The sequence below is a fragment of the Pochonia chlamydosporia genome, chromosome 5 (assembly GCF_001653235.2).
Source record: "Pochonia chlamydosporia 170 chromosome 5, whole genome shotgun sequence".
Lineage (NCBI taxonomy): Eukaryota > Fungi > Ascomycota > Sordariomycetes > Hypocreales > Clavicipitaceae > Pochonia > Pochonia chlamydosporia.
The window spans coordinates 3,687,116-3,711,768 of NC_035794.1; the positions used below are offsets into that span (position 1 = coordinate 3,687,116).

Consider the following 24,653-nt stretch of genomic DNA (forward strand, 5'->3'; position numbering starts at 1 on the left):
AAGTTCGATCCTGTACTATACATCTTGCAACATGGTGCTCAAAGCAACTCTACTCACGGCCCTGGGATGGCTCCTTCGAGGAAGTCTCGCGGCGCCAACTAACGTCACCGTCCACGACGTCAACGACCTGGGCTCCGAACTCACACCTGACGCCCACGGCACGACATACTTCACAGCAGAGGGCTACTCCAGCAAAGACTGCACCGGGAAGAAATACTGGGCCTATGAAGTGTCTTGGGGTACACCTCGCTCGTGCTTATCTGAGAAGCAAGAGATTGCATCAGTGTGGGTTCGTCACTACGGTGAATGTGGCGACAAAAAGGTCAGGATTCAACAATATTCACAGGTTAATGTCTGCAACGATAAAGAATGGAGCACGCAGCGTACCTCACGGGGGAAATGCTTGACTTTGCGGAATAAGGGGCGCGGGGCGTGGTATATTCGTCTTGAGTGTGAGGGACGTATGGGAAGTGCCTTTACTTTTTAGGCGGAGTGAGTGTTTAATGGGTTTGCATGAGGGATTTACTTTGGGTTCGGATTTTTTGGTTGGGTTGGTTGTCAAGTTTGGTTTCAAATGATTAATTTGATGTTTGTTAGCTACGGATGTTTCGTATTTCAAGGTTTGTGGAAGGTACCACATGTACCAAAGACTCGTGGGATTTAGACCCTTGTTTTACTGTAATATTGAATACAGTGCAAACTGGTCGAGTAGTTCTTTTGCTTAACTGAAACCAATTCCGGGCGAGACAGGACTCACCACTCTACACCAGAATGTTAGCAAGACCGCCTAATGAAGGTGTTACAAACAACTCATCGAACATTATTAATCCAGAACGGTGAGGGGATCAGGGGCTGTTTTGCCCGGTCAACCTTTGACTGACTCGGTCGTCTTGATGTTGTATACGGCCAACAAGTACCCGAGCCAGAGCCTGCCCTGTGATGCAGGTCTGATGGAACTTGGGGCCTGGAAATACAGAATAATGTGCACTGGCGGTAAATATGCATATCTATAGTGCACTTCAAAATAATTTACATACACGGAATACGTAACCGCAGGTTATGAGCACATGGCATCAAGGTGGTGAGATTATGTCTGGCGGAAAGGAGGGTCACTTAAACCATTATGTCTGACTTTTTTGAAGAAGAAATCTTTCGTAATACCTATTAGCAAGACATGGAACGTGTGAATTTAGCGTCGAAAAGAAAAGACTAGTCCAAAAAGCAAGTTACGCTGCAACTACCGACGATCACCAGGAGCTTCATCCACGCAGATCAGTAGGGAAATTTGAAATTACAGCCGAGCAGATCGGGACTCATCGTTGGTCATCAGAATAACGGGTAGTTTAGTGCCGGCCCGAAAAATGTTTGATAGTATGCATGAAATCAAGTGGCCATTAAAAAACATCGACATTGGTGGTTTTGGTAGTACGGAGTACCCAGAGTCGCATTAATTACCAAAACAAAGAGTTTCAAAACGCACTACCCTTAGTAGAGACTTTGCCGATGATCCGTTCTCTGTTGACCAGTATGTACTTCGTTCAACCAATTCGTAAAAAGCATTACCTTGTTGGGTCGGCCGGCATAGTGGCTTGAGTCAACCCGCAGCCCAGGACACATGGGTTTCACTTCTCCATGCCACTTGTAATGCCCACGCGCAGTCGCTTACTACTGTCTCAGTACTCTATAATGTCTCCGGTAATCAGAAAATCTTTACCCGAAACGATACTCCCGATGTTGAAGGTTTCTTTTCCATCCCGTGGCATAGGGACGCCACGCCGCCAAGATCATAAGCCCGACGCCACGGATCAGGTTTGCCAGCCAATACAAGCTTGCCGTCATACCTTTTTCGGAACATCGGAGCTGTTTATTGCCGGTTCGAAGGATTAAATTAAAATTATGATATTCTGGAGTTTTGACTTGCACGGAGTATGTCCCGCCCTACGAGAACTTGCTTATGGATTGAATGTCCCTGGTTGGAAAGTGAAATCGCCCACGTTACTAACAAGCCACATTCATCTGTTCTCAAACAGTTGGAATAAGTAGAGAGGATCACGATGTCGGGAAGACGTGCTTCCTGAGTTTCGTCAATCAGAGTGATTACACTGTTGTGATGAACGCTTGGACGACTGACACTATCCTAGCCCTTGCCTTTTATTTGCTAGTAATCTAGACATCTGGATCCATTATTTTAATTTCTTAAACATCGAGGCATCACGAGGTCGGATTTTCTTCTTGTTGATCCAGGCCATAAGTCTTCAAGGTGTGATGTACATTGGCACAGCAAAGACAAAGCGAAGTGTGGAAGTTACAGAAAGAAAAGAAATATGCCAAAAGAATACGTAGTCTTCGTCGCTGTCAACTCGAATATAAATACAGACCTCTAGACCCTCAAAGTCGAACATCTCATCAACAATCATCTTCTCCATCCTCTTCTATCTCAGCAATTTCCACACCATTCACCTTCACCACCACACCAACCTTCAAAATGTTCAAGGCCGTCATCCTCGCTCTCGCCGCCGTCGCGGTCGCCGTTCCCACCGCCAAGAAGGGTGACTCCTGCGGAGCGAACAGCGTCGTCAAATGCTGCAACTCCCAGACTGCCGACAAGCTTTTCAACAAGGGAGGACTCCTCAGCAACCTCGATCTTAAGAATCTCCTCGGCAACTGTAACGATGTTACTGTTCCCGTTGTCGGCGCCGCGGTTCCCGTCAAGAGCCAGTGCTCTAACCAGGCTGTTTGCTGTGGCGAGACTCACCAGAATGTGAGTACTTGATGCACTGATCTGATTCTTGGCTTAACTAATGATTTGTTTAGGGACTCGTCAATGTTGCTTGCGTTCCTGTCAACGTGTAAGCAGTTTGCCAGCTATTCTTGAGTTCAGCAGTTGAGCTATGCAGCGTGCAAGCGATGTGTTTAGATTTGTTAATGGTGGTGGTTGACTTTTCACTTCTGTAGCCTATATGGCGGTAGTTTATGACAAACTCATGTTTATATTTGCGTATTGCTTTGCTTTTCGTGCATGTTGCGGGTGCTGTCCATTTGAGTGGTACGTATTCTCAATTAGGTGGTGAACACGCTCCAGCACAAGTTAAATGCAAGCGGGGACTCTGTTTGGATCTACGGGTATTCAGCATGACGATGTTCAAACTTATTGCAAGGTAATTCGATTAATGATGCCAAGCAGCATTTTCTAACAGCCCAGTATACAATGAATCCATCTCTCTGCCGAGATTCATGCTACGTATAAGCTCTTTCAGACTTTCAACAATAGGCAGGCAACATCAAATTAGCGCTGGCTAAGTGAATGATGGCTGGAGCCGTGGAGACGGTATCTGGTGGTCGAACCCAGTCTATTCCTCTGTAGCATTGACGATATGCGGCTGACTCGGATATGAATGAATTTGATCTCACCAGGCCAGTCCAGAGCGGAAAAGCAGCCATGAAAGCAGAGCAGTTCATGTCTTGGGCGAGGGCTCACTTGCATTTTAAAGAACACAATTCGTCAGTCTCATCTAACTGTATCCAGTCACTAATGCAACTAACCCTCTAACTTGTTGCCAGGATTTAAGGGTGATGTTATTTCCGTTCTCGCGACCTCAACCCCGAATCGCGAGGATGATGACATGGTCTTGGCGGGTATGCAGGAAGTCATCTAAGGGACGAAGCAACTGTGATCAAGTATCGGAAGTATATGCCTTTCAGTATCTTAATTATGCGGACAGGTATCATGACCGAATTGGTAAGTATGTCGAGAAGTTGATGACAAAGCCTGAGAAGGGGAGTAAAGAGTACGACCTGTATGGTGTGTTTCGGAAAAACATGCCTGGACGTTGTAAACAGTGTTGAGCTTTGGTAACATTTCATGCATGTTGTGACAAGTCAGTGCCGTCGCCTCTACTTTGTCGCCCATATTTAATAACCAACAGCTCACTTTAGCAAAGACTCATCGATTACTCAATGCTTTCGTCTGTACTTGTTATTTGATACATCAATTGAGGTGCGTAGGGTTATGGTCTCGCCGCAACTAGGTGGCGCCACCTACATTGTTGTGAAGTCATCAGGTTACTGTTTACGTGAACATTCCCGATCTTACAAAAGTGCCTCCCTTATTAACTGATACTCAATTGACACACGGCCATATATCACCGAGGTTGTATAAACTCCGCATATGGCACGGAAGCGCGGATGAAAAGCGAGGACCTTTAAAGCTGGAGTGGGCATAAGGGTCCTTAAGTCCGGGAAGTTATGGCGCGCATTGACAACACAGTAGGTAAAACAAAGTATTAATAATTGGGATCCAGTATTAAACACGGCACAGGAGATCAAATAGCGGAGACTCTAGTCCCAATTCAAGATGCTAGGCGCGATGGAAAGCAAACGCCGCGCTGCACATTTTCGGCTTTAAGAGCTTCCACAATAACGTCCAGCCACTTATGACATCAACCGAGCTAAATGCCGCTGGCCCCTCACATGGTTCCGTGCCGATGAAGAAATGAAGAATACAGTTTCCATAGTTTGTAAAAGATATATAAGAGGTGGCTCGCTCTGAGAAGATTTCGGAAATTTAAGAGTTGGTGTATAAAGCTACAGTTGCAGTCAACATCTAAATACATTACCAACTAAACCTCCTAAGCGCTTACAACTACAAACCATGTCTGCCCCCACACGACAGCTCGGCCGGAATGGCCCCCAAGTTACTGGTATTGGTCTGGGGCTTATGAGTTTTGCAGGCTGGTACGGCCAGCAGGACACTAGTGTTGAGTCGTCTCTAAAATTCCTCGACAGAGCTCATGAGATTGGCGAGCGGTTTTGGGATACCGCAGATGCCTATACTGGTAGTGAGCAGAGAGTTGGTGAATGGTTCAAGAGAACAGGCAAACGATCGGATATTTTCCTAGCGACCAAGTTTGCCATCAAGGCGAATCCAGATGGAACACGAACAATCTCCAACGAGCCGGCATGGATCAAACAGGCGTGTGCTAACAGTCTGGAACGACTGGGAATTGATACCATCGATTTGTATTATTGCCACCGAGTTGACGATAAGACTCCAATTGAGCATACCATCCAAACAATGGCAGAGCTGAAAAAGTAAGTCTCGCTTTGCCGATGTAATGAAACAGAAATGGTGTCGGCGATTAAATGCTAACATTATGACCTAGGGAGGGCAAGATCCGACACATTGGACTGTCTGAGTGTTCAGCAGCAACTATTCGCCGTGCTCATGCTGTCCATCCTATCTCAGCATACCAAGTCGAGTACAGCCCTCTATTCCTGGATATTGAATCTGACAAGACGGAGATTCTGAAGACTTGTCGCGAACTGGGGATCACTGTAGTTGCTTACAGCCCAGTTGGTCGAGGTCTTTTGACGGGATCAATCAAATCGCTCAGCGACTTGCCTGAGAAAGACTGGCGCCGAGGAGTACCCAAGCTCATGGACAACTTCCCCAAGATTATGGCTCTGGTAGACAAGATTCAGTCCGTGGCTCAGAAACACAACGCGACACCTGCTCAAATTTGTCTGGCGTGGGTGGCGGCGCAAGGTGAAGACATCATTTCCATCCCTGGTACTACGACGATCAAGTACCTGGAAGACAACACGAATGCTCTCAAAATCAAGTTGACGGACGAAGAGATCAAGGAGCTGAGAAAGTTTGCAGAGGAGACGGAGTTGCCTGGAGAGCGGTATCCAAAGGGGTGAGTTGTGAATCTTGAGAGGTCCAAGGTGACGATGCACATTGCTAACTTAGATGTAGAGCTTCCACCACATTGTTTGCGGATTCTGTACCTTTGAAATAATCGGATTGTTTAGTCGGCATTCGGAGGGGACTAAGACTCTGAAGCTGGGCGTGGTGGGTGTATGGATGCGTCAGGCGTCGCTGACATTAAGATGTAAGCGAGTATGTACCTTTGAAGATGACACCTTGGTCACAAGGGAAATAAACCGGATTATTCACATATATTCTTTTACCTGATTTAAGAAGTACAAAAGCACAAAATGTTGCAGAGACCATCCATCTGCTTGCGTGTAGCCCCGACTCTGTGTGACATACCGCATGTAAGGGAAGTTGAAATTGTCAAGTGCAACCCGCAACACGAGCTCCTGCCTGATATTTATGATTACGAAAGCACTCAACGTATATAGGAAGGCGTGAGCATCTGTGCTGGTAAACAATGTTCAGACTCGCCCAGCTCAACTCGTTCTTGTTGGCATCTTTCACAAATCCGTGACCATCCTCGCCACATCCATCTCTACCCGTTGCATCAAATACATAACACTTCCACTCGTTTTATCTCCTTGAACAAAATTAATAGGAAACAGCACAGAGAGTTTGACATAGCGAATATTCGGCGGTTGGAGCATTCTGGGTGAAGCAGCCTCCGAGTGACTGCGTCCCATCATCATTCAACCAACAGCAGCATCGCAGGATCAGCCTAATCATATCTTCTCCAAGGCAGCAAACGATTCACATGATAGTGGTTTTTCGACACGCTGAAACGACTTCAGCGACATGTCTGCACTAGGCCAACCAGGCGCAGGAGTGCCACCGCCGTCGTGTAATACAGAGTCTTTACGCAGACGCAATTCCGTCCTAATCACTTTGAATGACTTACCCTCAGAAGTTCTGGACCACATATGTCGCTCTCTTTGCACACATTGTGAGGATGAAGAGAAACTTGGACCTCCCGTATCTACCGAACGAAACAGGGTCTCAAGAAGTTCTCTTCTGGCATTGACGAGAACCAACAGGCGACTGCACGACATTGCAGAGCGTATTCTGTATCACCGACTGGGAAGCGAAAGGCTCTCTGACTTTGACTGCTTCGTCTCGGTCATCAGCAAGCTACTGCTCAATCCTGCGCTTGCAGCAAATGTCCGACAGGTCTTACTTTTCCCGTTAGTCGTTGACTCGGACTCGAGCGGCCGTGGTTACACGATACTCAGAAATCTGGCCGTAGGGAGCGGGAGCCAGCACTTTCCAACGTGCGAGATATGGACAAATTTCTTGTTGTTCACTCTCACACAGAGTGAGGCTGACGCGAAGTGCCCTTCAACCTTTTACCTGCTTTTGCTCTCTCTGACACTACGGGTGGCATCTGTGGAAGTCAACATGCATGCGGCTAGGCCACCTATGCCCCCAGCAGCCGGATGGTGGCGAATCCTACGACCAAATGATACGTATAAGCTCATTGAGGCAATTCGAGTCGTATCCCGTTGTAGCAGTGCCCTGCATCTGCTTGAAGAATTGATTATAAGACCAGACACTGGCGTTCAGGAGAGCTATTTTGGAGGCGACGATGTATTATCCATTCTGGACACATGCCGTCGCCTAAAACATCTGAAGTTCTTGGGAACTCATGGACTACCCTGTCGCCCGCATCGTGTTTCCACGCTTCATGAGTTATTTGTGTCAGCAAGTACGGGTATTCCGCCTCTTGGGCAAAGGATTATGCCGGCCCCTTGTCGACTCAGCTCCCTGACAACATTGGTATTCCAAGCCCTACCCGTATCCAGTGGCTCAACGGAATATAAGCGAACTGGTTTCTACTCACTCTTGCGTCAAATACATTGCCTGGAATACTTCGTATTTACCATAGACCCACGTTTGAACCTGCTTTTTCCTGAACTTCTCCTTCATTCACACATTACTCCTGGGCAAATAGTCTCCATTGTGGCGGAACTTCAGCCCAAGCTCAAGCATTTAACTCTTAATTTTTGGGGAGCAGACCCATCCATGTGTTTGTATTGTAACGAGTGGCTTATTTCAAGCGATAAGCTTCCCTACCGTCTTCCGGAGCTCAGGTCATTGAGTCTGAGTGACAACTGCTATCGAGTTGGCCTTGGTGAATAGAATGAACTTACTTTGCAAAGGATAGCACACGGCCTGGCAACTTTAATAGGGCCAAATCTTGAGAAGCTCGTGCTTCTCACCAACGAACCAGAGCCTTTGTCAGTAGAATTGAGGTGTCTTGCTGATGGATACCTCAAGGGCAGCTACACCACGCTGAGGCGCATTGACCTACGATTCATCAACGAAAGCCACAGGTCCATACACAGCCTACGGCGTTGGAAGGCACAAATCGGTTGTGTCTTTAAACACACAGGCATCTACACTCAAGTAAGATGTCAAAGTAGGCGATGGCAAAATGGCAATATACAAGTTTACACGGCAGAACTTACAAACGGGCGACTCGGTGCAGGGCAACGGTTCCACCGGCTTGCGGAGTGCTAACAGAGCCATTCATGATTCTGTGGAGAGCCTCGGTAACTACTTCTTGGTCTCCGATGGCGTTTTCGAGTATGCGGGGAAGCCATCTTTGACAATTCATGTTGGAGACGCTCGGCCCTCTCGACTCTCATCTTCTCAACCTCCACATGTGTGAAGAAGAATATGCATTTTGAAGTTGCCATCTTAGCCAGCTAAAACCAAGACAACTAGCGACAATTTTTACAAACGACGTACCTGCAGTCCTGGACTATCATGGATTCCGCAGAAACTACCACTTACAAGTCGGGCCCACCATTTCCCGATGATGTTCCAACAGCTCCTCTACTTCGGCTTTCACTTGCCAAATTGCAAGCCAAGGATCCAGAAGAAATAAAACGATTTACAAGTGCCTGTGAAGACCTAGGTTTCTTTTACCTGGATCTTCGTGGGCCTGGTGATAAGATCCTCCAACAGTCAAGCGATCTCTTTGATGTGGGCAAAGAACTGTTTGACTTGCCCCTTGAAGAGAAAAAGAAGTACAACTTCGAGCACTTGAAAAGCTATCTGGGATACAAACACATGGGTGCATCAGTCGCAGATAAGCATGGCAACTTGGATAGAAATGAGTTTTACAATGTAAGTGGACTACTCGATAACGTCTGGGTAACTCAGGAGACCAAACTGTGACTGATGGCTTTGCAAAGGTAGGCAAAGATGACATGTTTGAGATTGGGGAAAAGTGGCCAGCGCCTGGCGTTCTTGAATCACGACGTGATCTCATCAAGTCCTTCATGGCTTCCGCATATTCTATTGTCTCATTGGTTCTGGAGTTACTAAACGACCATCTTGCACTTCCTCCTGGTACACTGCAGTCGATGCATCGTCTGGAAGGCCACGGAGGGGACCAAGTCCGATTCATCAAGGCTCCTCCTCAACCACAAGATGACCGTACCATTGCCCTTGGTGAGCACACTGACTTTGGCAGTGTGACTGTCTTGTTCAATCGTCTAGGGGGACTACAAGTGCTACCCCCTGGTGCAGATGCTGAATGGTGTTACGTGAAGCCTCTCCCAGGTCATGCCATCATCAACCTCGGCGACGCAATGGTTAAATTCACCAATGGGCTGCTGCGATCAAACATCCATCGCGTCGTGTCTCCTCCCGGCGAGCAGGCCGATTCGACGAGATACTCGCTGGTTTACTTTAACAGGCCAGAGGACGATGTGATATTGCGACGTCTACAAAATAGCGACCGCATTCCGCCATTGACTACCGGCTTAGTCGAGGATGAAGTCACCAGCAAAGATTGGATCATCAGAAGAGCATTAGGGTCTCGGCCGGCATTGCACGGAAAGGACGCCTTTGACTTGAGTAAGAGCCGAGGCACAGAAGCCATTTCGCAGCGAGTAAATTAGCGTACTTTCATATTTTCTTGTGTTTTAATTCATAGCAGGATTTTCACTCTGAACAAAACATAACTCACAAAGACTCAAAAAGACTCAGTTGTGCCTTGGCATATGACGACAACCACAACCGAACCACATTGCGTCATTTGACATCTGTCCCGAATGGTCATAAAATGATCCAAGATGCCATGCCCAATAGCCCAACTGATGTCAACATACTGCGAGCCAGCCTACTAAACCTCGTGGCACAAAAAGACAGTCCAGCTCGATCGCAGGATCCTTCCCGTGGCGCCGCCACATGCAGGGAACAGCCGGGGATGCATCAACAGTAACATCACGCCACGATCTCATGTAACAAATCAACAATCCAGCTAACATTACTGGAAATAAGACACGGCAGCTAAACTATACACGCTCGCTCAATTACATTCACACAGAGCAACTCAGTCCTGCTCAGGCTCCTCAGCCAGAGCCTGCTTCCTCTCCACGCCCCCGTCACCTCCATCAAACAATCTATACAAAAGCTTCCATACTAAAATGACGACTGTTGCGGCAATGGTGCACGACGCGGCGATTATAAGACCGCGTTTATACCGCGGGGCATCTACATCCGTCAGCGTGATAATGAGTGACTGACCAGATAGGACATACCTTGTGTTCGGAAGAGCTGGTTGCCTGGAAAATTGGCCAGTTGGATGCTCATCACGTAGGCGGCCAGGGCAATGGGCCGTTTATGATCTTCCATTTTGGCCGTTAGCCATGCGGCGCTGATGGCTTGTGCTGAGCCCATTCCCATTTGTGTCCATACCACGCCCCCTGTATATTGTGAGTGCGAGTTCATAATAGCTGTCTTGTGCAAACATACCGTAAAGAGTCCACTTTCGAACATCGCCTGGCGCCAAAGCCAGCCAGAGAAGTCCAGCAGCACCAATTAAATACCCGACTGCGATGTGAATTCCTCGCTCTTTGGTCTTGTCGCTGCTGAATGCGAGAGAGACAGACACCACGAGCGAGCAGATGCTTCCCACGGAATTAAGGCCATTGGCTTGCAGCCTCGTGAAGCCGAGGGCCTTGATAATCGACGGGGCGTAGGTGTTCATTGGCGCAATCATCACCATGGATAGCAGAGCGGCGACAAGATGGCCGTAGAGCCGCCAGTCCAGAAACGTCTGTAGAATGTGCGACGGCTTGACGGGTTTACCCCAGCGGAGCGCCTTGGTTGGGTCATTGCGCATCACGCGCGTCACCAAAATGGAGGCTTCTCGCTCTGTGAATATGTTGAAGGACCTGCCGAGGAAGGATTTTGGCTGTGCGGCGCTGTGGGGGAGATATAAATATGCGATAACGCCCAGGCCACATGTGAGAATACCCTCTGCAAGGAATTAGCTTTTACTCTCACAGCGTTAGAGAAAGGTAAACATACCAATTAGAAATAACCATTGCCAACCCTTCAAACTCGAGTTATCCCCCAACGACAAAAGCCCAATGCTCAACGGGCCCCCCAACGCACCAGCAAACGCATTCGACGCCCAAAACAGCGCATACCGCAACGCCAACTCATCATTCGTATAAAACTTGGAAATGTACAGCGCAAAACCAGGGATGTACCCCCCCTCCAATGCGCCGATGAAAAACCGCACGGCACTCAGCCCCGCGCCATTCTTAACAAACACCTGTGTCCAGGTCACGGTGCCCCAGAGGAACATCGTGATAGGGAGGAACCGCTCGGGCCCCATGTACCGACTAATCAGGTTGAACGGCAGCTCGGTAATCACGAAGCCCACCGTGAAGAGCGTCTGGGCCAGATTGATGTCCGAGTTGTCCACGCGGATATCCTTGGCGAGCGTGTCGGTCAGCGCATTCCCGATGTTGGTGCGGTCGAACTGCAGGAAGCAGAAGCAGAGCATGATGAACGGCAGGATGAGCAGGTCTACTTTGAGTAGAGCGCGTCGGGCGTCGGCGCGGGAGATGTGAAGCGCCGCATCGTAGCCTGGGATATGGCGGATTTGGTCTTCTTCATCGTGCGTGAGGGAGAGTGTGTTGGGAGCGGGTTCAGCCTTGTGGCGCAGATTGTCTATATTCGGGTCCTTTTCCGGTGTCATGATGTGCCGAGACGTTTGAAATGCCGAGACTGTGGTTCTTGGGTTTGTGCTTCAGATCATGTCTTAGGTTTCTGTTCTGTGGTGGTTGATTTATATGTCTGTGGTCGGCGTGCTCCGATGAAATCAAGACGCTTTATCTCATGGCTTGCTCGTGATTTTCAAAGAACGATACCAATAGTTGAAAGATATCATGGTCTTCCAGAATGACGTGCTGATAACATGTCGTTGCTTCAAAGTATGTAGACCCCTATTGTTGGCGCTGTTTGCTCCATCTTCATGGTGGTTTTGTGGTGGAGTGGTGGAGGTTGGCCGCGGTAAGCCGCCGGGATGGCCGTCGGGATGCCGTGGGTTGATATGCGGCGGGTTGAGATGCGCATTCGAGAATTGACTTTTGTTCACGGAGTATAAGATATCGTATTTTACATGTGCCAACCTTTTTTACATTCTAGATAAGAAGGCTGTTTCTTTACTATAAAGCTGCTTTGGTATCTTGGCTGATTAAAAGTTGGTGTGACTGCTTTTGCGCTAGCGTTGAGCGATATTCAGCTGGTTGCCTGTGAGGAAGCAACTCATTCATCTCAAATTACCCGTTTTGGAAATCTGCTTCATTTACATCGTCAAGCACATTCTGCATTTTATTCTATTTGAACTGCATTGCAATGGAGCAAAATACCCTCAAGCGCAGAGGCGTCGGCCTCATCGGCGTCGACAAGCAAAAGTCCTTTGGCGGATATACTCTCTTCTGCCCCATGACCAGCGACGTCGCTCATCTCATCGACATTGACGGCAAGGAGGTTCACTCGTGGAAACTACCCGGCCGAATTGGTCGGCATGCTAGAATCTTGCCCAACGGTAACCTGGCAGTCAATACTCTTCGCCCATCTCCTGAAAACAAGACCAAAGATGGCGGGCCTTTCCCCTTCCCCTTCTTCAACAAGTATGGCGGCGGAATCATGTCAGAGCTCGACCCGGAAGGGAATATTGTTCGCCAATTCATCGACCCTTTCGGCCACCATGATCAGCTCCATCTGGGGGATGGGCGTATACTGTACGCCAGTCTCGAGGCCCTCACACCCGAGCAATCTGCCCAGGTTATCGGCGGTGTTCCTGGTTCCGAAATCGACGGCATCACCTACGCAGACATGATCAACGAAGTAGACGCCCAAGGCAACTTGGTCTGGCAGTGGAAGGTCTCAGAGCGACTCCCACGGGATGAGTTTCCCCTGCAGCCGCACTACACTCGTGAGCACTACCCACTCATCAATTCTGTCCTGCCCCTCCGTGACGGCAAGCACGTTCTCGCCTCTTTGCGCTCCGTCTCGGCGGTCATCATCATCGAAAAAGCCACCGGAAATATTGTGTGGAAACTAGGTTCCGATGTTCTCGCTCAGCAGCACAACGCCACTGAACTGGACAACGGCAACATTCTCATCTTCGACAATGGCACCTTCCGCGAGGGCGAGTCGATTACATACTCCCGCGCAATAGAAGTTGATCGCGCAACCAAGAAGATTGTCTGGGAGTATAGGGACCGTTCATCGCCCATCTGCTTCTTCACACCATTCATGGGGAGTGCCCAGCGACTGGCAAACGGGAACACATTCCTGTGTGAAAGTGCTTTTGGTCGCTTGTTTGAAGTCACCCAGGACGGTTACATCTGCTGGGAATATTTGAATCCCCATTTTGCAGAATATCCAGACGAGGAGACGGCCAAGATCTTCCCTGGGGAATCAAATGCCCTGTTCCGAGCGTACAGGTACGGGTTGGATGAGATCCCGTGGTTGAAGGCCAAGCTGGAGAAGAGTGGTGCAAGTTAGAAGAAACAGTATAAAGGGGTATATATTTGGTGAGACTAAAGGCAAGACCAAGTCAGTCTGCTTCGTCGATTTTGTCCCAAGACAAAAGTGAAAGATATAATGCACAAAATTGCGTAAGCGTGTCCCGTTCTGTTGCTCCGCGGGGCTTCTCCGGGAAGCTTTTTTCTCTATGTCCTCGCCGTTACTCTGTCCAGCCAAAATCCTTTTGGCTTTTCTTCCAGGTGCTTAATCCTCCTTTGCGTGTCCTCAGCTAGTCCCATGGCAGTTGTGGAGCTCTCGGTCCAGGTCATTGCCCAGGCCGGATCTCTTGCGGTATCATAGTCTTGTCTTGCCAGACTCTGCCGCCGAATTTGTTTATATTATGCACTGCAGCTCTCCCGCGTTGCACATCGTTACAACTAGTTCATGCACACACCCCTGCGTTAATGTGGAATCAATTTCCTGCACCGGGCAGTGCTGCCTCGGCGCCGTTAAGTTCGTTTCGACCCTATGATCAGATGAGCTCTCCCAGTTCGGATAGAGAGCACGGCGCACAATGAAACTCTCAGTGGGCCGCACTTGTCATGCCAATACTTATGCCACTGCCCACCTGTTCTATGCACATTGGGGCCATGGCATAGTATCATCATTGACAGCAAACAGATCCAACCCGATGATGTTGGGGTATGTAAATGCAATGCTAGGTCGATGGGGTGACTGCTCATCAAATAACGGCAGAACTGCCTCATTGCCGACTAAATTATAGGCTGGAGGCGTCTCCGAGGGTCGGAACTCGGGACGCAACTTTTGAAACTGCGCCGATATTATATCCCCAAGGATATGAGCCACATGGCATCGAAGACCGATTGAGCCAAACCAGCTAATTAGTGTATGTATTATGGAATCGAGTGCATATAAGTCATAGCCAGATGCCGTCAGTTGCGGTTCATAATTATGAATAAGTTGACAAAGAGTGAGAGCTGAAAAGGTGACAAGATGGTAAATATGATCCGTCAAGTGGCGCGTGCGCTCATCGGCTGTGTCAATCGCAAGCTTAATAGTCGTCTCTGACAATCGTATCATTTCGGACAAAGTATTTATATCCATGACGGTTTGCGGTAATTTGAGACACTGGTAATACGCGAAGAGGTGTGCGAAATGAAACCCCATTTGCAGAAACTGAGATCGAGGTTGATCTAGAGCGTGGTCAGCGAACAATTCCGTCTTTGCCAGCACTGCGAGCGCTTACCGAATAACGCCATCCATCGATGCTGCCACAGCTGTAAAGCACGGGTTACTTCAAGGACGTCAACTCTTGGACCACAGCATTGTTGGTATATCACCCAATATAGCTGTACTTCAGCAACCATCCTGGTTTCGTAATTATTTACATTGTCGGCCTCAATGAACCGCAAGCAGCGATCCACTTCCGCTTGTGAGATTATTGCGCGTCTCCTCATACCAACACATGAGCTATGCAAGCTGTTAGAGAGATATAATAGAACAAGTATGGGTTCTCTAAAGAAACTTACTGAAGATGCGCTAGAGTCAGATGTGTCCAAAGACACCACGCGTCACAATGTGCTTTGGTAACAGGCGCGGCGACACTGCAATGAAAAGCGTCCATAAAGAAAGGGCTCGCCATAGCTTGCTGCAGAGCATACCCCGTCAGCATCCAGCTGTCGACACTTAGGGGCACCTGGCCGATGGTTGTTGACCATAGACTTAGAATAACTATGGCACGGTAAAACTCAATGCCCTGGGGAACATTGAGCAGTGCGGCGCTAAGTAGTCGCTTGGCCTCTTCGAACAACCTTGGAGCCAACTTGTCCGCCAGTTGGTCAGTGGTGTGGCGCACGGCAATCAGGAAGATGCTGCAGAGCAGAAGTGGTGATTGTCGAACTTGGATCAAGAGAGCCTCGCTGGATACGTCCTCTGAGAACTTGACCCATCGGCCGTAGTGAACGTGGAATCTTCCAATTTGTCAGTTTTCTCGGCTTGTGCAATGACCTGTATACATGACGGTGCTCGGATGAACCGAGAATAAAACGTACATTCTGAGCAAAGTATGTGCGGTGGGTAGCGGAACGAGCCCTGCCGATATCACATCCAGCGTTGCGCCGTGTTCCGGATACTCGGGAGACCCAACTCCAGCGTCCGTACACGCATCACGGATGAGAAATACCGGGGCCGGGTGACTCTCTCGCTGGCGGGGTATTGACGTTATTCCCGAGTCATTCTCACTTAGAGGAGGAGTGCGACGGTGATGCTCTTGTGGTAGGGGTGAGATATTATTGATGGTGGACTCCAGACGGTTAACAAGCTTTTCCACCAGTCCCTCCAGTCTCTCGAGCCTATATGCAAAAATGTCAGATCAGAAGCTCTGATGATGTACAAGTCAATTGTCCAAGTCGACCATAGACAGTCGTTGTCAAGACACCGTCGTCTTACCTAGTATCCACCACTGTAGCATGAGAGGATGCTCCTTGGGTCGCAATTGTCGCAGCTTGCTCGGAGTCAGCAAGCTGTGCATTCCTTGTGAAGTCTTCCTTCAGTGAGCAGTCTAGCGACAACGTTTCACATCGCAGACAGGTGCCGCTCGACTTGCTCGAGGCATAGCACCGAGTCTTGTTCTTGCGACATGAATCACAGGCTTTGGAGGCTCTGCCAGTTCGGAAGGCCGGCATTGTTCGAGGGTGAGGGCCAAAGGTATGGTGTGCAGTTCGCCATGTATGATGGATGATGTATAGTTCAGACGGAGGTGGAAAGCAGCAGAAGTTAACAGCTACACCCAAAGGTGAGTGATAAGTCGCAATGGCACATCAATTGAAAGATGTCTGGTGTGCAAGGGTATGTGCCACCTCTTTCACGGGTGTGTGTCACCGTCTCTGTCACCGTCTCTGTGTCCGTGTGATGGAAGTCGGGATGGTGCGATAAAGACTAGGCCCCATTTGCAAAGGGGAAGCCCACAATTCCGTTGAGTTGGGTTGGATGTGCTCCGTAACATAAAGAGACGGCCCCAGAGCGGGTTTGGAGGTGCAGATTGTGGATTGCAGATTGCAGATTTGTAGATTGAAGATTTGTGGTGCTCTGCGTTGATCGATGAGGCGATATCACGTGGGGAGAAGGAAAATCAACCGGATGGGGGGCCGGCTACCAGGCTGGACGAATTACTCCGTGCAGATTACGGACTAACGAGTAATGATTGTGAGAGGGTATCGTGCTTTGACCATATTTGGCAGCCGACGTGCAAGTGGTGGATTTATTCTTCTTGTTGACGATGGTCCTCTTTGCTGATGGGTGGCAGATGGGTGGCAGTTGGGTTACCAGCAGACTGGAGTCATGGCATGGACCAGGCGAGGCTAGATCAGACAATTAGTTGCATGAGCATTACCTGCTACTTGGAATGCTGGCCAGACAAACGTTTAAACAGCAGCCTTAAATTATAAAACCAGTAATTGAGCAACAGAACGTGGCTTTTTGGGTAATATTTTAGCGCTGCATCCAAGACAGACGCCAACTTGAGAACTCCACATGCATTGATTGACTGTCTCTTTCTGGACCCTGCCCTGCCGTCCAGCCTATCTGTACCAGACAACCGGACCAGACTTGACAGTAGACAGACGCAAGAGACGTCAGCCTGACTTCAATCTGGCCAGAGTTGACATCTTCTTTGCTGACAGGACCACAAGGCGGGATTACAAATAAGGTCTGGTGTGAAAATACCGGTTGGTCTCTTGCCAAAAGCCGCCTAGCACGGACAATTCGGCCAGGCTAATTGTCCGTGTGGAAGGAGCGAATTGATTGACCCGTCCAAGTTGCCATCCAAACTACCTCCTTCCCTGTCATATTCTCTGTCACTTTCGGATCCTTTCCGCAGTCATCCACCCACCGGACAGACCTCATGTCTCCTTGCCCTCACCACATCCATCTACCGAGTCTGCTCAAACTGGACCCAAATCTACACAGTATCCAACTGCCTGTCGTCTCCAATCCCCTCCTCCATGGCATGTCCCGCCCTTCCCGCTTCTAATCATAGCTCCGCCTTCCGAGACCCATTGTGCATTGTGCAAAGGTCATGGGACTGTCATCGCACTACAAGTTGAACTGGGCTGAAACTAGCGGCGGACACGGAAATCGACTTCCATGTATTCCGTTGTTCCATGCCTGTGTTTGAGTCAGGGGGCGGGCATCGGAGCAGCTACTTAAGTACGGAAGCTCACCAATCTAGCAGCATCTCGAACCCCATGCGGGCTTGTGGGACGATGCAGCCCTCCGAGATACACTTGGGCCTGTGAACAGCCACCATTGCAGCCCAGAGCTGGGGCTTGAACTTTGAAATGGGCGGAAACGGGCTCAGCCGACCGGTGGGAAGCACCCACCCCAGGCCTCGTGGCGTCGGCAATTGGGAACCAAGGCAGCACACGCGGCTCATCTCATGTGGAAGCAGGGCCACAAACCCATCATGGGAAACCCCATCACGAAGCAGTACGCAAGCGAGATACGCTTTGACTCGCGGGGTCAACGTTTAACAGGTCGAGAAAAAGCTTACGCAGCATCGTCACATGCGGTCAAGCAAGCCTGTTCCATTCTTTGTCTCTAGGACACGACAAGCCACCAACAGCCATCAACTTGTTCTGTCAGATTTCCATATATTTGCTTTTTATTTTCACCAGATCTCTAGTTCACATATCTAAAGCCACTAGGAAGATCCTCAACTCTAGAAACCATTCGAGGACAGCCACATTATGCTCGAGTCTCGTTTCCCACGCCAGCAAGCCATCATCAATTTCTTGCATGTAGATGTCTCATCTCAAACTCCAATGGCTTTCGCAATTGCCTCGCCAACACCCTTGGCCGACGCAGGATTCTGTCCCGAGATGACCAAGCCATCAACTACCACTTTCTCCCCCCACGGTTGGTCAGCAGCTTGGAACTTTGCGCCAACCTTTTTAAGCTCATCCTCGAGCAAAAATGGCATGGCGGCACTAAGTTGAACCTGGTCCTCCTCGACGTTGGTAAATCCAGTGACATTCTTGCCCTTGAGAAGCGGCTCGCCGCTCTTGTCCTTTACATCCCGAAAGACGATGGGACCATGGCAGACAGCGGCAACGGGCTTGCCTGCACTGTGGAACTCCTCAATGAGCTTGATGGAGTCTTGGTCCGTGACTAGGTCAAACATGGGGCCGTGACCACCAGGGTAGAAAATGGCGTCAAATTCACCTGAACGACCAACAAAGTCCTTTAGCGGTGCTGTCTTCTCCCAGACTGACTTGTGGTTGTTGAGAAAGTTGACAGACGACTCGTCGCTCTTGAACATCTCAACAGAGCTGGGATCAAGAGGCGCGACGCCGCCCTTTGGCGAAGCTATGACGAGCTCGACCTTGGGAGCCAACACGTCGTACGGATGGGCCAATTCGGGCTGTCAGGCATGATTAGCAGCGTGATCCGTGACCTGGGTACGGAGTACAGGGACTGGGGACAGATTGAAGCATCATAACAAGCTGGGGAGGTTCGTGCGTACCAGGTACCAGCCAGTGGGCTTGTCCAGTTTGACAATCTTGTCAGCACTGGTAAGAACGACGAGAACCTTTTTAGCCATTTTGGGAACTTGATTGTGTTTCGTAATTTAGCCGAGCAGCATGCGATTTGTTGGTTGATGGTGAAGGTGAAGCCTAACAATGACAATTGAGAAGAGGCGTCGCTGAGAGTGCCGTCCAGAATCAAAGAGTTTGGAAAGTTTGAAGCGGGGTATTGACTTATGATGAGATTCGGTTCTCAGTGCCGCCACTCGATCTCCAAGTTTCTGTGGATGGTCGACAAGACGAACCAGACGGGATAACACATCACACCCCACTTTCACCACCATGAAGCCCCAGTAATGAGCACAACATTGACGTCAAGAGTGCTTGGTCGAAACAGTGGCGGAATTCGGCATCTGGCCTGTGCCGTCCAGGCTCTGCTGTGGCGGCGCTAGTGTCAAGCAACTGACGGCTGACGGCAACGAAGATGGAGCGTCCAAAGGCTTTTAGGCTCTGTCAAATTTAAGGCCTGGAAAGGAACAAGCCTTGGAAGCAAACCAAGACATGGTCCTTGATGGCATTTGTGTCCTCCCAACCTTTGGCGGTCGTCGGCAATCATGGCTCACATCTTCTTCGGATATCAGAATACCGAAAGTAGTCTCAATCTCCGTCTGTAAGCAATACCTTACCAATACTTGCACCCACGACTTGCCAAGACCATCCGCCGTGGCAACTGCTCTCAGTCCTGGTACTTAAATCCTCCAGATATAGGGTTAAACGCCCGGCAATCCTGTCGTGTGTCTTGCAGCAGCGTATATGTTGCATCCGACGATAAAGTCAGAATGCAGTTTAGTCACACCTCTACAACCACTATCGTAAGCTACTCACAACGAGATGATTCGCGGTTGCCAACACATTGTGGCGTTCTCACTATCGCCTCCTGCGACTCGGGCAAATAGTTGAGAGCTTCAAGAGCTTCAACCCTGTCCTTCCGAAGTAGCAGCTCGAGTTTTCCACGTTCCCCAGCTTTTGGCCCACGTGGCGAGTAAATGAAGAAGATGTTCATATACCCGATTGGACAGGTGTCAATGTTTTGGACGTTATGGAGGGCCGGAAGATGGCCTCATCCTTGCCCGGGGAGGCAGTTGGTGTCGAATTGGTTCTCTCGCGAAGTTTGCACTTTTGTAGTGTGATACCTACTTCCGTTGTTGTAGACTCGGCAGATGGGTGTGGTGGTCCAACATATGGCACGGAGGCATGCTTCAGTTGTCTTGAGTGGACAGATTTGGTCGAAGCAAAAAGCCGCATGGGGATATGGACGTCGGTGCGAAGAGGGTGACAATAATTCAATTGACCATGACTTATTCTCGTGGCGAATTTCTAATGGTACTGGGACAGGGAAGGTTTTACCACGCTATATTGGGAAACCGAGTTGCCGCCTTATGACGGTCTAGAATAAACCGGAATCCCCACAGACCCTGTTTCTGTTCTCAAAGGAGCACTTGAAGTCCTAGGTAGTAGCCGCTTCAGCCTGTGCCACCCCAAGTAGCCCCTTCGCACCCGAGCATCTCCTAGAGTTCCTAATGTACGTGCCATTGATGGTATTTTAGCACTCTCTTTGGACGACTCTAAAGTGAGTCCGCAGACTCTATGCTGCCTTGAGACACAAGCCTCTTGTAGGAGCTAGCTATCTACCAGGTACCTACAAGTATCTCTATTTGCAGTAGTATAATCCTCTGGGAGTAATATCGATCATGAATCCGATTGTGAAAACGGTCGTCCTTACGGCAGAAGCCAATCTTTGTAGTCATACCCTGTAAATACGAGTAAACGTCTAGTATGCCTACATGCGCATAAACTAAAATCAGTTCTAGGCCTCTTGCCTCCATACCCATCACAGCATGCATCATCACTAAACAGATCGTCTAAATGGGGATCTTTGTTTTTCCGTTCTGGAAATGTTTGCTTGAAAGTGTCAAGTATTACTCGCGCATATAACATGTGAGCAAGGTTGGCGACTATAGAAACAAAGGGCTCATCACTCCTTTTGATATTTCTTACTGAGATTTTAAATACACGTTACACCAGACATTCAGCAACATTTTGGGCGCATGGTTTCATGTAAATAGGATAGAACACAATGTTGGCTGTTTTTTACCCGTATATTGTACTAAGAGCTGTGTAATGCCTGAGATATTGGATCCTGCTGCAAACGGGTTGGCCGCTATACTTGAAATACATGCCAGGAGATGGTCATTTAAAGGCTGTTGGGATAGGCACGTCCAACCCACCATCACATAACCACGGGGTGAATGACAGTGTCTTGAGGGTTGACTACTTCGCATCCTGATCGCAGAGCTATAACGAGTATGACAACCGTAACTGTCCACTAAACTTTCCACTGAGGTTCCGTCAACCGATTGACGTGGCCGTGCGTCTTGTATGTGACAAAACGCTTCCCGTCACAAGATTCTTGCAAGTCAATGAGCTGCCCCGATGAGGCTGACTTTGTGGCAAAGACGACAAACAAAATAGTATACTTTAGCTAAGTAAATAGACGAATGATATATCTGACATAAGTTTATTTAATTGAATACATGTTATTTTGGCGAAACAATTGATCGCATCGGCGCTCGACTTACACGTAGGGTAACAAGCCCGGTCCCCACATCGTACACCTCATAGAGCTAATTAAGAGCAACTCCACTATATCCCCATGGCGGCCATGGTGTAACGGTTAGCATGGCTGATTTCCATTCAGCCGACTCGGGTTCGACTCCCGATGGCCGCATGTATTTTTTCTTTTTACCTTTTTACAGTTTACCGTTCCGGTCACTTATTTCTTTTTTGATATGATCAAACAATATGACCAGTCTTGCTGCAAAGATGTACAACATGGTGGTCGCTGGAGGTTACTGTGCAAATACATTTCGTACATGGGCACACAAGTGCTGTATGAGCCGCCACTGGTCTTATTCTGGACGACCAGTTGAGATATCCTAGTACGTCGAATAGTGCAGCAATATAGACATCAAACCGCGACGATATAAAAGCGATAGGCTAAGTAAAACTCTAGATGTCGTTTGTATATCCTATACGAGGGTAAAACACCACATCCATGGCATAAAGTTGATGTAAGCTTACAACACCTTTCTACTTCACAACTCAGATGTCAGGGAATTTTTAGAAATACGTTTTCCTTCCAAATGTCCCATATATATAATTGCTTCATTCGAATTTAGTGCAGTAATGGTGACGATGCCCACTGCCAATAACAGCCACGTACAGAGCACGTTATCCCGATTTGCCAGTGAACTCGTTCCATGTTGTCATTTAAATCCAATGGATCAACGCCCTCGGCAGTTCATACATTCACGCACATCAACAAAGCCCATTCATAAGACATCTCACTCATTATCACCATCAAAAATATTGACAGTTGAGAAATATATTAGGACATTAGATTAGATTACTACTTGACCATTTTATAAAATCCCCCAACACCCCAACATCCCTCAACGCAGTCAAGAAACCCCTCACAGCAAAGCAATAGCACCCAGCGCAAGGAGAATCTTGGCAGGAGCCAAGGCACCAGCACCGGCGGTAACAGGAGGGTTCGTGCCGGTAGGATTACCAGTGGCCTGAGTACCAGCACCAGTAGGCTCAGTCACAGCACTGGTAGGCTCAGTCACGGCACTAGTAGGCTCAGTCATAGCGCTAGTAGGCTCAGTAACAACACCAGTAGCAGTATCAGTAGCAGTTTCAGTAGCAGTAGCAGCAGTAACAGCAGTGCCAGAAGAGCAAGCCGTAGGCGTCACAAGAGACCCGTTGCCATCAAAGGGGTTATACCCCAGACATCCCGCAAACTGAGAGGCACAGAAGGACATGTTGGCGCCAGGCTTGCCACGGCACATGTTATACTTGTCGTAGCACATCTTGGCGCAGTCCTTCTCAGCAGGCTCCGACTGCGTGGGAACAACGGGGTTGGTAGGAACAGCAGTAGAAGAGGCAGCGGGCTTAGAGCAAGCGGTGGGGGTGACGAGCGTACCGTTCTTGAAGGGGTTGTAGCCCAGGCATCCTGCAAACTGAGAGGCACAGAAGGACATGTTGGCGCCAGGCTTGCCACGGCACTGGTTGTACTTGTCATAGCACATCTGGGCACAGTCCTGAGGAGGCTGGACGTGCGTCTCAGTAGGGCAGGGAGTGCTGACGGCAGTGGAAGAAACGAGAGGCTTGCCGGAGCAGGCGGTGGGAGTGACGAGGGTGCCGTTGCGGCCGGTGAAGGGGTTGTATCCCAGGCAAGAGGCAAACTGGGAGCCGCAGACGGCAAAGTTGGCGCCAGGAGCGCCGCGGCACTTGTTGTAGGCGTTGTAGCAGTTCTTGGCGCAATCGTCGGAGGTGGCAGTCTGCGTGGGAGCCTGAGTGGAAGCTGCAGTCTTGGAGCAGGCCGTGGGCGTGATGAGCGAGCCGTCGCCGCCAAAGGGGTTGTAGCCTAGGCAGGAGGCGAACTCGTAGGCGCAGTAGGACATGTTGGCACCGGGCTTGCCGCGGCAGGCGTTGTAAGCCCGGTAGCACTGCTTGGAGCACTCATCGCCAGGGGTGCCCGTGGGGTGGACGGGCTTGCTGATGGTGCAGGGGCAGTCGGTGATGGTCAGCGTGGTGGCAGAGGTGACGGTGTAGGTCTTGGCGCCGTGGGTGATGGTCGTGGGACCAGGGCAGTAGGTGGTGAGAGCCGTGACGATCTCGGTGGTGTAGACGACGTTGGGTGTAGCCGCCGTGGTGGTGTTGTGATAACGTCCTTGATGCTTGGCAGAGGCACCAGCTACGGCTGAGCCGAGAGCAAGCATTTGCATAGTCTTCATCTTGATGACTGTTTCTGCTTTGGTAAACGAAAGACAAGTATAATAGCCTAGCGAGGGGAATGAGGCTCAAGTCTAGCCGTCAAGTTTGATATGCCAGTTGGATATCAAGTCTAGCCGGACCATCGGGGGGCAGCAAACCACAACTTTATACCACACATTGTTCTCGTGTTGCCCAGCCGTGGACAATGGGTCCAACGTAAAAATAACAATTGCATGACATCACCCTGCAAAGGGCATGTCCGAGATATCGTGAATACAATGGAGCATACTATGTGGCTCTTTCGCTCAACCAAACCGAAAGCCATCGAGCCGAGCACCCGGGACATCTAATTGGAGAGACTTCACCACGACAGTCCCACTAAACGGAGAAAAGAGTGAGAATCCGGCGAAAGAAACGGAGCTTCTTCAGCTTACTTTGCCCTCCGTCTCATGCTTTGTTCGTATTTTGCCAAGGCCATCTGGCCATCCACTATGGCGGTGCTCAGCCCGAACGCTGTGAGTCCGTGTTTTCTTGTTCCTGGGCCGTTAGGTGGGTTCCTGGCAAAGCAAGTAGAGTTTTTTTCGAGTGTAAGTGGGTATTCGGCCGTTTCCCACAGCCACTCGTATCCGGAAGATGGCCTCACCATTTAGAGTTTGATAGCTTGGGGCGGCATTGTCATCATGCTCGGCGCCGTGATTTCTTTTCTGATTTTTTTTTTTTTGGGGTTGTTTGATAAACAACAAGAGGAATCTCCCAAGTTGTGCCTGAACATA

General features: G+C 49.3%; 11 protein-coding genes and 1 non-coding gene across 12 annotated transcripts; 7 read left to right on the plus strand and 5 right to left on the minus strand.

Moving 5' to 3' along the window:
* Nucleotides 1-31: 31 nt before the first annotated feature.
* Nucleotides 32-487, plus strand: VFPPC_06411 (hypothetical protein; the record flags this gene model as incomplete). Its single annotated transcript, XM_018285446.1, has 1 exon — nucleotides 32-487. The coding sequence occupies one exon, from the start codon at nucleotides 32-34 to the stop codon at nucleotides 485-487; it is 456 nt and encodes a 151-aa protein (XP_018142596.1).
* A 1,998-nt stretch (nucleotides 488-2,485) lies between these two features.
* Nucleotides 2,486-2,853, plus strand: VFPPC_16327 (fungal hydrophobin domain-containing protein; the record flags this gene model as incomplete). Its single annotated transcript, XM_018294080.1, has 2 exons — nucleotides 2,486-2,761; nucleotides 2,815-2,853. 2 exons carry the CDS (start codon nucleotides 2,486-2,488, stop codon nucleotides 2,851-2,853), a joined length of 315 nt encoding a protein of 104 aa, XP_018142597.1.
* A 1,798-nt stretch (nucleotides 2,854-4,651) lies between these two features.
* VFPPC_06413 (aldo/keto reductase) lies at nucleotides 4,652-5,801 on the plus strand (the record flags this gene model as incomplete). The annotated part of the gene is made up of 3 exons (XM_018285447.1): nucleotides 4,652-5,091; nucleotides 5,163-5,699; nucleotides 5,759-5,801. The coding sequence occupies 3 exons, from the start codon at nucleotides 4,652-4,654 to the stop codon at nucleotides 5,799-5,801; spliced, it is 1,020 nt and encodes a 339-aa protein (XP_018142598.1).
* A 2,684-nt stretch (nucleotides 5,802-8,485) lies between these two features.
* Nucleotides 8,486-9,627, plus strand: VFPPC_06414 (1-aminocyclopropane-1-carboxylate oxidase; the record flags this gene model as incomplete). Its single annotated transcript, XM_018285448.2, has 2 exons — nucleotides 8,486-8,848; nucleotides 8,917-9,627. 2 exons carry the CDS (start codon nucleotides 8,486-8,488, stop codon nucleotides 9,625-9,627), a joined length of 1,074 nt encoding a protein of 357 aa, XP_018142599.2.
* Nucleotides 9,628-10,061: 434 nt separating this feature from the next.
* On the minus strand, nucleotides 10,062-11,720 carry VFPPC_06415 (vitamin H transporter; the record flags this gene model as incomplete). The annotated part of the gene is made up of 4 exons (XM_022428509.1): nucleotides 10,062-10,222; nucleotides 10,270-10,434; nucleotides 10,484-10,990; nucleotides 11,042-11,720. The coding sequence occupies 4 exons, from the start codon at nucleotides 11,718-11,720 to the stop codon at nucleotides 10,062-10,064; spliced, it is 1,512 nt and encodes a 503-aa protein (XP_022284323.1).
* A 659-nt stretch (nucleotides 11,721-12,379) lies between these two features.
* On the plus strand, nucleotides 12,380-13,537 carry VFPPC_14038 (arylsulfotransferase (ASST) domain-containing protein; the record flags this gene model as incomplete). The annotated part of the gene is made up of 1 exon (XM_018291809.1): nucleotides 12,380-13,537. The coding sequence occupies one exon, from the start codon at nucleotides 12,380-12,382 to the stop codon at nucleotides 13,535-13,537; it is 1,158 nt and encodes a 385-aa protein (XP_018142601.1).
* Nucleotides 13,538-14,131: 594 nt separating this feature from the next.
* On the minus strand, nucleotides 14,132-16,203 carry VFPPC_06416 (C6 finger domain-containing protein; the record flags this gene model as incomplete). Its single annotated transcript, XM_018285450.1, has 5 exons — nucleotides 14,132-14,712; nucleotides 14,766-14,989; nucleotides 15,049-15,489; nucleotides 15,571-15,870; nucleotides 15,968-16,203. The coding sequence occupies 5 exons, from the start codon at nucleotides 16,201-16,203 to the stop codon at nucleotides 14,132-14,134; spliced, it is 1,782 nt and encodes a 593-aa protein (XP_018142602.1).
* Nucleotides 16,204-17,735: 1,532 nt separating this feature from the next.
* VFPPC_16328 (hypothetical protein) lies at nucleotides 17,736-18,144 on the minus strand (the record flags this gene model as incomplete). Its single annotated transcript, XM_022429009.1, has 2 exons — nucleotides 17,736-18,028; nucleotides 18,132-18,144. The coding sequence occupies 2 exons, from the start codon at nucleotides 18,142-18,144 to the stop codon at nucleotides 17,736-17,738; spliced, it is 306 nt and encodes a 101-aa protein (XP_022284324.1).
* Nucleotides 18,145-18,329: 185 nt separating this feature from the next.
* Nucleotides 18,330-19,118, minus strand: VFPPC_14039 (ThiJ/PfpI family protein; the record flags this gene model as incomplete). The annotated part of the gene is made up of 2 exons (XM_018291810.1): nucleotides 18,330-18,938; nucleotides 19,041-19,118. The coding sequence occupies 2 exons, from the start codon at nucleotides 19,116-19,118 to the stop codon at nucleotides 18,330-18,332; spliced, it is 687 nt and encodes a 228-aa protein (XP_018142604.1).
* Nucleotides 19,119-20,261: 1,143 nt separating this feature from the next.
* Nucleotides 20,262-20,492, plus strand: VFPPC_16329 (hypothetical protein; the record flags this gene model as incomplete). The annotated part of the gene is made up of 1 exon (XM_018294082.1): nucleotides 20,262-20,492. The coding sequence occupies one exon, from the start codon at nucleotides 20,262-20,264 to the stop codon at nucleotides 20,490-20,492; it is 231 nt and encodes a 76-aa protein (XP_018142605.1).
* Nucleotides 20,493-21,757: 1,265 nt separating this feature from the next.
* Nucleotides 21,758-21,829, plus strand: VFPPC_17298. Its single transcript has one exon. It is a non-coding gene; the product is annotated as a tRNA-Gly (tRNA).
* A 745-nt stretch (nucleotides 21,830-22,574) lies between these two features.
* Nucleotides 22,575-23,900, minus strand: VFPPC_06417 (cell wall glycoprotein; the record flags this gene model as incomplete). The annotated part of the gene is made up of 1 exon (XM_018285451.1): nucleotides 22,575-23,900. The coding sequence occupies one exon, from the start codon at nucleotides 23,898-23,900 to the stop codon at nucleotides 22,575-22,577; it is 1,326 nt and encodes a 441-aa protein (XP_018142606.1).
* Between the last annotated feature and the right edge of the window lie 753 nt (nucleotides 23,901-24,653).